Source organism: Alexandromys fortis, unplaced genomic scaffold (assembly GCF_014885135.2).
Source record: "Alexandromys fortis isolate MF-2015 unplaced genomic scaffold, M_Fortis_MF-2015_v1.1 scaffold_3, whole genome shotgun sequence".
Classification (NCBI taxonomy): Eukaryota; Metazoa; Chordata; class Mammalia; order Rodentia; family Cricetidae; genus Alexandromys; species Alexandromys fortis.
In genome coordinates this window covers 2676708-2691524 of record NW_026067909.1, presented here as the reverse complement: position 1 = coordinate 2691524, position 14817 = coordinate 2676708, and the positions used below count along the sequence as shown (strand labels likewise).

The 14817-nt window shown below is 46.1% G+C and overlaps 1 protein-coding gene across 1 annotated transcript in view; it reads left to right on the top strand.

Annotated features, from left to right (window-relative positions):
• Adam12 (ADAM metallopeptidase domain 12) overlaps positions 1-14817 on the top strand; it is a 312949-nt gene that overhangs the window by 225352 nt on the left and 72780 nt on the right. The window contains exons 8-10 of the mRNA XM_050137344.1: positions 1378-1449; positions 8038-8207; positions 11243-11327. Coding sequence (XP_049993301.1) covers positions 1378-1449; positions 8038-8207; positions 11243-11327 — 327 coding nt within the window. The remainder of the gene's footprint in view (positions 1-1377; positions 1450-8037; positions 8208-11242; positions 11328-14817) is intronic.

Genomic DNA, 14817 nt, shown 5'->3' with positions numbered 1-14817 from the left:
AGGGCCTGTGAAACTTCTCAGCACAATTGATTTCAAAAAGAAGCATGAGGAGGCACTTAGCCAGTTAGGACTCACTTTCCCTCCATGGTCAGTGTGTTCTTAAAAACCATGGGGACGAGCATCAAAATTGCACTTTTCCAAACTATTTAAAACTATTTAAAAAGCGCAAACTATTTAACATGTATCTAGTGTAATAAAATAATTGCAAAGTATACCCCCCAAAAATGCAGTGTTTCTCTGTGGCTAAGCTTGCTAACAAAGGGGAAATATCTAGGGAGAGTTATAGGTGACTTTCAATTACACTCTGACATTTTGGGGAAAAGTTAGATGTACCTTAACCTGAATGAATGAATGAATGAATGAATGAATGAATGAATGAATGAATGAATGCTGTACAGATGTGGTAGAGAACTCCTTCCTTCTTGTGAGATGCTTTGTACCGTTGATTTTTTTTTCTTCCATTTCATTTTGAATCAATTTTCCTCAGATTATCTTCCCTATGGTTTCTTACCATCCCATTAACGTAGTATAAATTGGTGGCATTTTTCTCCTAAACTCATTCACCATACATCAATGAAACCAGCTTGACAATTTCTCAGAAATCGCATCCCATTCTGGAAGGTCAGCTTAGAGGAGAGAATGGGGAATTTGTTAACTTTTTTTCCATTCTCCGTCTTGGACATGTTGTTATGAGCTTTTCTTGCTTCTCATATTTAATGTTTAAAAACAAATCTAAAGGAAATTTCTCAGGAAGTTAAAATCCAGCTGATGATGTGAAAAGTGGCCTTGGACAGCCTTCCCGTTGTCCATTTTCTCTTTGCCAAAACATGCCCCCGCCTCCATCATTTATGAGGCTGGAGGAGCTGCAAAAGTTAGCGCATGAAGTCTTTGGCTTGAGCACATGCATACACACGCATTGTAGGAATTACAGGGACTCCCCAGCTGGGAAACTGTCTGGCGTGATGTGAGCTCCTACACTGTAAATGTGGAGACCCCCATCCCTGCCAGAGTACAGGGTGTCACCAAAGCCTAGGACCTCACATTTCACATCTCAGGATTTGGGAAGAGGAATACTGATTGGTGTGTGTGTGTGTGTGTGTGTGTGTGTGTGTGTGTGTGTGTGTGTATGCATATATATAAGTATACTCTATGATTTATTTTTATTTTACTGCATTGGTGTTTTGCCTGCATGTCTGTGTGAGGGTGCCAGATCCCCTGGAACTGGAGCTACAGACAATTGTGAGCTCCCATATGGGTGCTGGGAATTGAACCCTGGTCCTCTGAAGAGCAGCCAGTGCTCTTTACTGCTGAGCCAACTCTCCGACCCCCTGACTGATATTCTTATCGTTATTAATGCTGGCATTTCAATTTGTTAAGTTTCAGAGGCAAGGAAAAGATCTGGAGAAAGTCAAGCAGCGGTTAATAGAAATCGCTAATCACGTTGACAAGGTAAGTCCCTTAACAAGTAATTAAAGTCCTCAAATTGTGTCAATGTTTGGAAACGAGGTTGGGAGAATTAAGTGATCTTCCTCTAATTGAGCAGAGACCAGAATCTATCTCTGCATCCTGTGCTGATGTCTGAGTGTCCGGTCCTCCAAGCAGGTGCTTTCCAGGACCTGGGCAACTTTTAGGAGACTCCAGCCCTAGCTGGTCTGGGACTATGGATGCCTTGGGGAGTCAGTTTCCTCTAGGAGCTAGTCTTGTCAGGAAAGGTTCTAGCCCACGAGAATTCTGAACAATACATCAGATAAAATCCCACAAGAGTGGGTGCACTGAGCCCTTGAGGATTTGGTAGCTGGGCCTCTTCTGGGTTCTTCAGTGTGAAGGTCACGATGAACCAATGTAGATAAGAGGGTGGACCCTGCAGGCTCCACCATCAGAACCCAGAAGCCGATGTCCAGCTCAGTCACCATTTTATTCTTCATCGGTGTGACAGATAGCTGCAAGAAAAACAGTGGAGGAGGGAACGTTTATTTTGCCCTGCGGCTTTGGGGGTTTCAGGCTGAGGTCTGCTGACTCCAAGGCTCTGGGCCATCATGGCAGAGAGGGTGTGGTGGAACAGGGTTTCTCAGCTCATGGTGGTCAGGGAGCAGAGAGGGGCAAGGAGAGGCCCCCAAGTGTATCTTTTCAGGATGCACCCCTGTCCTTCAACTAGGTCCTACCTCCCAGTGACAGCGCCCTAGTATCACTCCCGCCAGGCAGGAATCATTTGATTAGGTCAGAGTCTTCAGGATCCAATCACATCTCAATGATTAATGGGAATCATTTTAGAGACCGCTTCCTCTTGGAACAACTGCTGTCGGAAATCCCTCATTGAGAACAAGGGGGACTCCATCTTCACAAGACAATTTCTGAGGACAGAGGCCCTGGGAATCTGGTTCCTTCTACCACCTGCTGGCCAGGAAATGGGGGTTCTGCCTGACTACCGCACCTTTCTTCCGGTGGCACTCCTGCAGGACAGCATCTGGACCGTTAGGGGTTGATGGCTCTCATCCAGAACAGGGCTTCTCTCAGTGGCTTACACATCAGTACTGGGGGTGGGGCCTCCCAAAGATTCTCTGACTTCTTCTTTGCTGGTAGAGATGAGTGTTTTCCAGTGTCCTCTAGAGAGTTTCACATTCTGTGTGGCTGGCAGCTCCAAGGTCCCAATCCAGGGATTTACCTGGTACAGGGCTACATTGTAGATGCCACCAGTGGGGAGAAGGCTGAAGTGGAGACACAGCTGAGCATCTCAGTAGTCACACATCTGCCTATGACGGCCTAGTGGAGAGGCGGGCCTGGATGAAGCCGAGCCTCTCACAGCCAGGCTTCTCCGACATAGCCACCCTCTGCACACAGCCATTTGGAAGGGGCTCCTTGTTGCCTCTTTTATTTCCAGCAGTCCTGTTCTGTTCAGTTTGAATTTTCAACCTTTCCAGAAAGAGGAAGGCAAAAGTCTTTGCATAAATTCTTCTTCCTCCTCCAACTTCTTGCAGTCCACAGGGTCCTGAGTTCTGTGCATCTGTCAGAAGTAATCCCTCTGTTTGCTGTCACAGCCAACCCATAGCGGGTAGACATATAAAATCCCTTCATCTTGCACCCAAGTGACAGCCCTGCCATGATGCTGTGTGCAGAGGTCTCTGGAGTTACAGATGAGAGCTACTCACTTCCATGGGGGATAGGGACAAGGGTCATTGCAGTCGGGACAGTGATCTTGCAAGGTAGAGAGTGGGTTGAATGGGTACACTAAGTAGGGAAGGGCTTGGCCTGTTCCTGACCCTTATAAGACAGTGAGTGGCTCCTTGTGGTTACAGAGCATGGGAACATGCAGATGTATGCATGTGTTTGTACATGCACACATGCATGGTCATGCATGGTCATGCCCATGTGTACATGCATGATTGTGTTCGTGAGTAAACACGGCACACACAGCTAGGGTGGGAGCTGATAAATTGGGATTTGGATGGCTCAAGGCCCCGGTTCTTTCTACAGACCTCTCTTTATCAGACCCTTGAGGCTGACTGACCTCTGGAGCAACACATGGCTTTAAAATGTTTCAGCAGGGGGCTGGAGAGATGGCTCAGCGGTTAAGAGCGTTGCCTGCTCTTCCAAAGGTCCTGAGTTCAATTCCCAGCAACCACATGGTGGCTCACAACCATCTGTAATGAGGTCTGGTGCCCTCTTCTGGCCTTCAGGCATACACGCAGAAAGAATATTGTATACATAATAAATAAATAAATAAGTTTAAAAAAAAAAAGCTCTTTAAAAAAAATGTTTCAGCAGTAACTCCTCACACGTCACTGTGTATCCGAAAGTCAAGAGATGAAAGAGAATCCCGGTTAGGGGGCCAGTCCTTTGGGAAAGGAGGGCGAAGTGTGGATCCTGGGGAATATGTCAAGCAGAGCACACAAATTAAAGCCAAGTTCTCACTGTCCATGTGTGAAGCAAAGTCCCATCCCTGGCACCGCATAAACTGGGGGTGGTGAAGCTGGCCTATGATTCTAGTCCTTGGGAGGCAGAAGCAGGAGATCAGGAGTCCAAGGGCACCCTCATCTACACAGCAAGTTGGAGCCTAGCACCAGCTACCTGAGATCTGTCCAAAAAAGAAATGCAGGATCACAGTTGGGCTGGGGCGTTAGAATTTGGTTTGTTCATGGGACTACTCTTTCAAATACTGCTTCCTAAATCTCAGCCTTCCTAATCTGGTCTGAGGCAGAGCTTGGCACAGATCTGTACAGAGTTCTCCTTAAACCAGGAGACAGAAAGTGAAAGGTTTAGATAGTTCAGAGACCAAGCCATCACTCTAACCCTCTCTCCTCTGAAAGTCCTCCTGCCCCCCTAAGGAGTGAGAGAGTTCATCCGGGGCCTCAGAAGTCAAAGGAAATGATGGCTTACATTAACATCTGACTAGAAATGGCTGAAACCCCATTTTAAGTACATCTGGTCCTCTGCCTTTATCTCTCTTTACATATTAGTTTAGATTCTATCTTGCTTCAGTTCACAAAACTGAAAACGAGCAATTGGGGGTTTGTTAATGGCCTGTGCTGGCCATTAACAGTATGCGTCTAGAAGCCCTGGTGGGCTCAGTCAAGCGTGCCAGGCTGGACAGAGGAACGGCAGAGCCAATTCACTGAGAACACAGATATGTTTAGCCCTGGTATTCCTGCCCACCTCTCAACAGCTCCTAGAGACCCTGGAGAGAAAACTCAAGCTCCTTGGGCAACTCTGTAGCCGCCACAGCTGTTGGCCAATGGCTCTAGGCGACATCAGACTTCCCAGTTTCAGTTTTGTAACTATGCTCGTGGGAGAATCTCAGCCCAAAACTCATTGACTGTCCCAGTGGCTACTACCTCATTTGCTGACATCTTGGCTCGGTTGGGCATTCTAAGTTAATAACTATTTAGCTGTGTTGGCTTGGAGAAAGAGAAAACCCCAGAAGGAGAAGTGACTCAGAGACAAAGGTGAGGTTCTAAAAAGGGTCAGAAAAATCCCAGACGACAGGAACAGAATGTGTGTGTCTGATGGCTATGCGTCTAGAAAAAAAAAAAAACTATGAAGCATTGTTCCTGGGTCCTGGTTACTCTGCAGCAGGAGTAGCAAGGAGAGCATCCGGGGACTGAAGGTTTTACATCTTGAAGCCATCAACCATCAGTCCAACCCAACCTTCTTAAGCTGTGACTTCAGCTCCAAGCCTCAGTAGCCATCCTCTGAGGGACTCTGGATTTCTTCAGTCTTCTTCATTCCTGTGACCACCCTCTTCTCCTCCTCCTAAGCCAGTTGCCTGAAGAAGGCAAGCTCTCTTGGTACCCTAGGGAGTTCTACCTCCCTCATTTCTTATCCACTCCTTCAGGAAAGCTTTGGCCTGTCCAGCAAAGCATTCCCTGGACTTCCTGTTGATGCTATTGCTCAGCGGGATACCAGATCAGTTAACTGGATTCATGGTAGCATGTGCAGTGCCTACAGCCTGTGGTGACTCTGAACAGCGGAGGCAGGGCGAGGCCATCCTAATCTTTGTTTTCTCCGCTTGTGCCATGCTCTTGCCCACGGCAATTACTGGTAGCAAACATTTTTAGCTGTTGTGTAAACAGGAGAATCATTCATCTGTGCCTCTGACTATGTCTACATACGTTCTGGGATCTCTGAGCCAGGCAGACAGATGCCAAGCTCTCTTTGTCCTACATAGGCCCATGAGCTTTTCTCGAAGTCTGCAGTCAAGGTATTCACATGTGGGTGGCAGTATAAATTGTCCAGATCCTGACATCAGAGTCAGTCTGTCTGTGTGCCACTCAAACCACACAGTCATGATCTTGAATAATTTACCTGGCCCCTCCAAGCCTCGGTGTCTTGACTCTAAAATGGGGGCAATGACAATTCCTAGCATAGGATCCCTTTATGGAGTAAACCTGGGCTTAGGAAGCACCTTGGCATCAAGCCAGGGCTGTACCTATGCCCATTACACTTCACTGACAAGAACCCAGATGGCCTGTGGGCAAACCAAGAAGAACATTCCGAGGAGGTAGGGGAGGGACAGTGAATAATGGCTTGTGGTAGGCATAGCACACATGGAATCTAACCGGCAGTACCAACTTCAGAGAAGAGATGACATTCCACTAAGTCTGAAATCTGGGCTAGGGTGTGGTTCGGGAGGGTCTCACAGAGAAATGCAACCTCCCCATTGGTATGAAAGCCTCCCTGCTTGGTATGCTGCTGACTTAGCACTGAGAGAGATGGTAGGTTAGGCTGGGCAGACCTTGTTCCTGCTTCCACCCAGCGCTTCTGGGAGGCATTCAGTGTCCATCTCTCAGAGGGTAACCCTGAAGACCATGCAGGACATCTGGCCCTAAGGAAATCGCTTAGAAACTGGCATAGACATCAACACTGAATATGTGTTTTCTGATTACTGTGACCTTTGTATGTGACACAGTTTGGAATGTCATCTTGAGGGGTGCCCCTGGTATGAGCAGACATCATTCAGAATAATCACGGAACTGTCTTTTCTGGGCTGGAAGTTTGCATACAGGCACAAATCACATGCGGCTTGATTAAAACCATACCATTGGACAACATTTTGCTTATGTAATTGTCTCATTAATGTACTGATTCCGTATGGTCTTTGTTATCTATGTAACCCCAACTTGGACCACTGCAGTCCGTGTAACTTACTATGACATAATTTGTGCCCCAGCTGAATTCTGCAGTTTCTGCTGTTGACCCGGTGCTCACCATGTGACTCTGGGGACCAGTGAGGGAAAGGATGAGCTGCCTCATGTGGGGTTGAGAATCCCGGGTCAGAGGCTCAACATCAGAGCGCTCCTTACCCTTCGGCTCACCACGTTGAAAGGATGCTTAGCTCTCAGCCGCAGAGCTGCTGGGATTCCTGTTTCTTGCTGGTCAGATGTTTCTAGATACTTTGAGGATCTGCTTCCCTCTGGAGTTGGCTCCAAAGCCTTTCTCCCTGTGTATTCAGGGCCTTGGAAGGTGGGGACTTTCTTGTTGTGTGTGGACTTGTGTGTCACTGGCATCAAAAGATTAATAGGCACCAAGGGGACTCGTGTCTTTGCTTCCTTAGCTGTGACCACAGAGTCGCCTCCCTGTCCGTGTGCTGTCACATGGGTGATTTTTACAGAGCTCCTCCCAGCCTCCTCATCTTGACTATAAATGCGACCAATAGCAGTTGTTAGCTCTACAGTTGCTTTGTGTCCTGAACTATGGGCCTAGAAGAACCTTGGCATCAACCCTCGGGTGGACTGATGTAGCCACTCACACAGCCCTTCTAGAGGAGACAAGCCGTCCTTTGGTAAATAGAAGAGTTGCCTCCCCCTGCTCTCCTATGGACTGGGGGCTTTGGTACAGTCATTATTGCTTACACATAGGGATGGGGGAGAAGACTCACTATGAGTCGGCTCGAAGCTTCCTCACGCTCCCATGAGAAGAACTCTACATGGCAGATCTTCCCTTCTCACCAGCGCTGAGATAACTCCTTGGTGTGGTGAGAAAGATGTGCTCATAAAGTTACTGAAGAAGGTTTTGTCTATGCTTCTGTGTTTCCGAAAGGCACCAAACTTCCTAACATGGTAGGTGTCAGACTGCGAAGGTATCAGCCAAAGTTGAGTCTTGGCTGAGAAATTCGGATTCATCCTCAGTACCTCATAGGCCGAACACTGTATTCAAAGTGAGAACAACTCTTATCCTTGACTGAATGATCCTCATCGGGTCCTTGCTTCTTCCTTGCAGTAGATATTAACTGCCAGCATATTCAATGCTAACACACACCCACATTTAAGTCGGAGCAAGTCCCTTGAAAGGCACCCTCCCTCCCATGCACATCTGGGCAGATAGGAGGAATGACCGATGACTTCAGCATCAAAGTGGTCAGTGTTAGGGAGTCCCATTAACGTTTCACTGTGCATTGGGCACTAAGACTATTGCTGCCATGGTAACAGAGGTGCTCAGAGAGGGGTCTTCCTGGCTAACAGAAATGAACTTCAGTGAAATTGGCTCCAGTCTCCTTTCTGAGTTTCTGATGATGTGGTCCTCCAAGGATGCCCATTTTCCTAGTTTTACAGACCCCTGAACATCCGGATCGTGCTGGTAGGGGTGGAAGTGTGGAACGACATCGACAAATGCTCTATCAGCCAGGACCCATTCACCAGTCTCCACGAATTTCTGGACTGGAGGAAGATAAAGCTTCTACCTCGCAAATCTCACGACAACGCCCAGCTTATCAGGTGAGAGGTACTGTCTTCCTCTACTAAAGGCGCAGTACCGGCTGCATGTACTTTCTGTGGGTGCCTAGAGCCACATCTGTCTACACAGCATACTGGCTCCTCCAAGGGCTTCCTAGTCTGCATCAGGGGTCAAGCCTATATCCCCACCTATGGGCATCACAGACCCATTTGGGAAGTCTCCTGTCCCTCTACAAGACTTTCATTTCTGGTTCGGTTTGGTTTTCCATAACTGAACAATGTCCTCTGTGCTGATTTTTCTGGCCTTAGTCTTTTTTATTATTATTTTTGGTTTTATGAGGCGGGGTTTCTTTGTGTAGCTTTGGAGCCTATCCTGGAACTTGCTCTGTAGACCAGGCTGGCCTCAAACTCTGCCTCTCAAGTACTGGGATTAAAGGCATGTGCCACCACCACCCGGCAAAGACTGTTCTTGGTCTTAATAAGATTGCCTCAAAGAGTAATATATCGTTAATGGAGAAAAATCTGTGTTTTTACATGATCTGAGAGCAAGGCATATGTGTGAAGATTGTCAGGCACGTGGAGAAACACGAGGGCCTTCCTCCTCTGGGGGAGACGTTCTCTCTGGCCTTCCAGGTCAGGGAGTATCATCCAGGTCTTGTGTTCTTCCTCCAATCAGTATCCACATGGCACCTGCTAGGACCCAGCTAGGTGATTTGAACACAACAGTGGCCAGTAATAAATGTCTCTCTCTGCTGAGAGAGAGAACAGAAGAATAGAAAGCTCTAGAGTAACAGCTAGTAGGAGATGTGAAATGAAGCGGGGTGGGACGACTGTCCAGCTGCACATGGTGAGTGGCCCCAGACACCTTCGCATTTAAAAGGAAAGACTGTCCCTATATTAGCCTGAATCTGTAGGAAGCAGATACCTTGAGAAATGGCATGCTATTTTTCTTTTGTTCTTGTGCAACTTAAGTGGAGTTTTCACACACAGTGGTTTCTGTTCTTTGGTTAGTCCGATCTAGCTTGCTGACCAGTTGTGAGGAAGAGATGAGATGGTTTTGCTCTGTGTTCACTTTAGGAAATGCCTCCATCCACTCCCAACCAGTGTCCCCGCAATTGTTCATCCGGCAATTTCAGCGGCACCCCTGTGGATGTGTTTGGTTGCTTCCCATTTTATGCGCTGACCAATCCTGCTCTGTTAAAAGTCCATCTCATATACTTTGAGTTGGAAAGTTTTCTTTTCGTTTTGTTTTGTTTTTCTCTAAAGGAATCTGTCCAAGCTAAACATCTGGAAATAAATTAACATCTTCTTTGACCTGCTTATTTTCTTGGATGTACGGTTGTAACCATTCATATGGTCTGCATATACGAACAGCTGTAAATACAATGGCTGTGAGTTTGGGTGTGTAGCTGGCCCTTTACATCTGAGGGTTCCACACCTGTGGATCCAGGCAACCTTAAACCAGAAATGTTCCGAGAAAAGGTTATACTTTTATGAAGCATGTACAGACCTTTATCCCGGTCCTCCCTGAATAATTCAGTATAATGACTAACAGAGCATTTACATTGCATTAAGGACAAATAATCAAGAGATTAAATTATATGGCTCATAGGTTTTTTAGCAAGCACAATGCCATTTTATGCAAGAAATTGAGTATCTATGAGTTATAGTACTCTCGGAGGATTATAATCTAATCCCCATAGATAACAAGGAATGGCTCTAGTGCAATAGATAGAGAGATGATGGATAAAAGAAGAAAATAAAAAAGGAAACAGTAAACTAAAGAAAAAAGAAACAGAAACAGAAGGAACTGTAGGGATAGCCCAGCCCCCTTAGGGGGCGTGTTTGCCTCCGGCTAATGTTTACATATAAAAATGTCGAGCATGAGCCTGCTGCTCTCTTTTTTGTATCTCCTGCTCACCGCTGGATCTCTGGTGTTGTAAGCTATCCCCTCATTAAAATTTGCTGTTTCATATTAAGCTAGCCTGGTTATTACGACACCTACAAGGAACAATGGTATTTATACACTTGCTACTCTATCCAATTAGTCACTGTGAAAATATCTAACTGTAATTATTATTGTATCTCACATATGAGTGTTTGCCTGCATGTAAGTCTATGCACCATATGTGCCTGATGCCCACAGAGGCCAAAAGAGGAAGCTGGATCCCCTAGGACTGGAGTTACTGACAGTTGTGAGCTGTTATCTGGGTTCTGGGAATGGAATCCAGGTCCTTTGGAAGAGCAGCCGACTCTTAACCATTAAGTCATCTCTTCAGCCTCATATCTGACTTTTCAAACTCTAACTGCATTGTCTGTGTTGGTATACAGCCAACATAACACGACCAAGACACTTGATTATTACTTTATGGGAGTCCAACAAATACAGTGTTAAGGTTTTAATGCATGAACCTGGGATTAATACACTTGCCTGAAGCAGTCATTTGGTTTGATTAGATTCATGATCAGGTTGAGATTCAAGATAGGAGAACACCTACGTTGAAGCCACGAAGTTCCCTTCCAGAAACTTCCTCTCTGGTGCCAAGGCTTTGTGGGTGATTACTTGCTATCCACTGGCTCTAGAGGAGCGATCACTTTTCTGCCGATTTCAGTCTCCAAAGCCTTATTGGCAGAACACTTTGAAGGATTCCGTGTCTAACGATGATGAGTTACACAGGGAAGCAAACTCCGGCTCCACCAGAACATCTCCCAAGCTGTCTCCTGTTTCCTTTAGCACACAGTGATCCCTGGCGACTTCTCGGCCTTTCTATCAGCAGGCATTGTTTCAAAGGAACAGCTCCCTACAGCCCATCAGGACGCAGGCAGGCCGCAACTTACAAACACAAAGTCATGCCTGACCACTGTCTGAGTCTGGACAGCAGAACTCAACAAGAATTATGGGACCATCTTGCCACTGGGAAAGTAAAGTGTAATGCAAAAAGATAAAAGTCCCAAGTCAGGAAATACCCCTCCTGTGAACATTCAATGGCAGGCCCGCCTAGCAGCATTTGAAACGTTGGGGAACGCATCCCTAATGCATGGGATTAAAAAAGACTGTCCTTCCTTGCGTTTTTCAGTGGGGTTTACTTCCAAGGAACCACCATCGGCATGGCACCCATCATGAGCATGTGCACCGCAGAGCAGTCTGGGGGAGTCGTCATGGTAAGCCAACGAGGTCCCGGAAATGCCTTCCCTGATTAATCCCCCCAGGAAATCCCTACTCTTGTCGGACCTCTTGAAATTAGTTCTTGTCCTGTGACGCTGTCTTAATTTACCTCTGCTCTTACTCCGCCCATATTTATGATTTCTTTTCCCACACGTGGGGACACAGATGGTGCGCAGGGAAGGCAGGCGAAGGACAGTAGCTCCTTCAAGTGGGACTATTGGTCCAAGTATCTCAATCCAGGAATGTTTCCTGGCATCGGGATGAGTCGGGGCATGGGGGTTGCCCTTCATGCTCAGTTTTTTTGGGGTAGACTGTGGTCTCACCAAATGTTGCCGCTCTAGTGATTTTTTGATGGTTCTGCCTCCGTGCCCAGCAGTCAGAAGTTTGAGGTTTTTCACTACGTACCATTGCAAATGCTTTCCATACCTTCTGGCCAGAGTACAATTTGTCTTTATCATAACTTATTCTTGGAAGGCAGAGGCCTAGGTTTATTGCTTTACGGGGATAACTTTGTCATGTATGGGGCTATATGTGTTTGTAAAAGGAAATACAGCGAGAAGCATGTTTGAGATTTCTTATGAGTTTGATGGAAGGAACTTGGACTGTCTGCCCAATGAAAGGCTCCCTCCCACACTAGCCCCCCTGAAAGTTCTAGAAGGGATTCTCATACCAGATGGTCCCTTGATAATCTAGTGCTCACCATGGTACTGTCTCTCAGACAGGTAGTTTCCTCAGAGCCTTGCCCTTCCATCTCTATTAAACAAATACACTGTTGCCCTCCCAAGAAGCCTTGACTGTCTCCCCACCCTTCATATAGAGCTGTCTGTGAGCACTCAATTGTAGCAAAGGGTGGAAACGGTTACATTCTGCTGAGTGTTATTTTCTCTACATACTGCCTAATCTAATCTTCCTAGTGACGGTACATAAACATTTTTCCTCCCGTCTGGGAGCAGTGGTAGGTCATTTATGCAAGCGTGCACCGTGTGGGTAGCCTATGTGGAGGGCCTGCACCCACTCGCTGGATTGCTGGCTTGAACCATCCCCTCTCAGGTTTCTTTTGAACATGGAAGCCCTGCCGGTGATCTCCACCATGGAAGTCACTGGAAAGTTTGGGTTTTGCTGGTGCCAGGTTAATTTCGAGTCAGATCGCAGCTATGTTTTCCTAGAACAGACTGTAAAGTTTTAAGAGGGAGTAATTTTCAGTTTCATGGTTCCATGGTTAGTTGCTACTGACTTTGCCACTTAAAACTGGCACAAATACATTTAGGAGCCAAAATGGAATTCATAAGCAAAGTGGGTCCTGCCCTGCATGGGCCTCAAACATCCCGTGTCCCACATGACAGAGTAATAATATCCCTTGCAGTATTTCTATGGAAGCAAGTACTAAGATTCCCTCTTTACAATCATACAGAAAAACCATTCATCCTAAATAGGTGAAAGAAAGATGAGAAAAGATGCAGCTTGGGAGTCGTGCCGTGAGAATCAAGTCATGACCAAAGTTAGATCAAGGGGCCTGAAGAAATAACTAGGCAATAAAGAGTTCACCATGCAGCCCTTCCAGAGGACCTAGCTTTGGTTTCCAGGACTTGAGTCAGGCAGCTCCTGGCCACCTGTAACTCCAGCTCCAAAGGACCCAGTACCCTTTCCTGGGCTCCACGGCTACTATACTCACATGGACAAACCCACACACAGACACCGTCACGTACACACATAATTAAAAATAAATAATTTTTAAAAATTGTCTCCACCAGTTGGATGGCAGATAATATCCTCATTACACACGCCCTTTTTATCCTGCAGAGAAATATCAGATAGGGTGTGGATACCATCGTGCAGTCACTTTAACTTCTGTAGGCAACAGAATCCACATCCTGCCCAGACCTAAAACATCTACGCTAGCTTTCCATTGCCCCGCATCCTGAAGTTGGATTCATGCATATTAGCTGTGACCATCCCCATACCCAATGACCCCCAAATGTACAGAAAGTAAGTAGTTCACAGAAATAGAGGAACCCTTAGAGACCTAAAAATATGACTTCCAAGACCCTTTCTTCATTTTTTCAAGATACAGTCAACTGTTGCGTTTAGTAATCTAAAGTCACGTCTTTGTATCTAACTAACATAGACAGCAACGACAAAAAGCCCTCTTGATTTGGACATGCAAAAAGACACACAAAAAGATGTGTTCTTCCTCATTGTAAGCCGGTCTACAGGGATTACCAGTGATCCTTAAGATAGAGTCATATAATCACTTAAGCATGATGTAAAATAGCTTAAACAATTCGAAACAAAGCTGTAACGTTCCACAGAACAGAAAAACCAGCTGCTGAGTATGCCTGAGGAACGAGTTCTGAGAATTTTGTACCAACACGTGTGCTAACTAAGTCCTGCCCTCCACATGTTCCAGCAGCACCGTGCTCTCCACCAGGGCACACTGTTAAGGATTATTGCCTGATACGTGTCTACGACGCTTCCTACCACAGGAAACTGTGAGATAGAAATGAGGCAACCTATCAGGGATTTCATCTGGTCTAAGAACAGCTTGCTTCCTAGACACGTCTTTGTGTCTCAGACAACAGACCAGTGAGAAAGCCCTGCTCCTGGTAGTGCCACCAGTGAACACATCAGCACTCCCGGAGACACACCTTTACCCAGAGTCCCCATGAAGTCTAGAAATAAGAGTTTTTTCTAAAACACATTATCATACTCTCTTCTGGATATGTTTTTGGAAAACCTGTTATCGCTTTTCTGGGTAACGCAAACCAAACTTCAAGCAAGGTACTCATTTATCCAGGGGTCCGAACACCTTTTTCATGGCTCCATCCGCTGGCAGAATTTTGTAAATCACATCTACAAACTAATCAGACTTAGATTCAGTTAAGTAACTATATTTTTAGCTGTTTCTAAGTGTCTACTCGAGCCAAGCTCTCCAAGGGTTCCAGTAAGCTGGAGGCGGCCAGCAATGGTAGCCAAAGGTTAATGTGAACCTCGGCGGCTCCATCAGAGAAGGGGAACTTCTCTATGTCCAAGGTCAACTTAAAGGGCCAGCAAGAGTGAGACATAACTGAATTATAATCTTAGTTCAGTCAGCTTTCCAATGAATTATGTTACATGATCAACTATTATTGTGTGTTGTCAAAAACTTGCCCAGAATCTTCCCCTACCAGGCAGAAAGGAACAAAGAGGGTTGAGTCTAGCTGTTCAGGGATGATTTGAAAGCATCTTCCATTCAGCATCCTCTTGATGAGGTAGCCTTTTCTTTCCGTCATTAGGAATAACTTTTTGCCCCTCTCAATAGTGTTTATCAGAGGGGAGATCAGCAAAGAATCCTCACATATCCATGAGACAGGAGAACCCCCAAACGGGCTTAATGAAATTGGCCAACTTACTTCCCATGTTCAGAGTTGATAGCAAAGCTCTGTACTGGGCCTTAAGGGGAATTCAGCTAAACCAAGTGTTAATGATGGGAAAATGCCAAGGAACGAG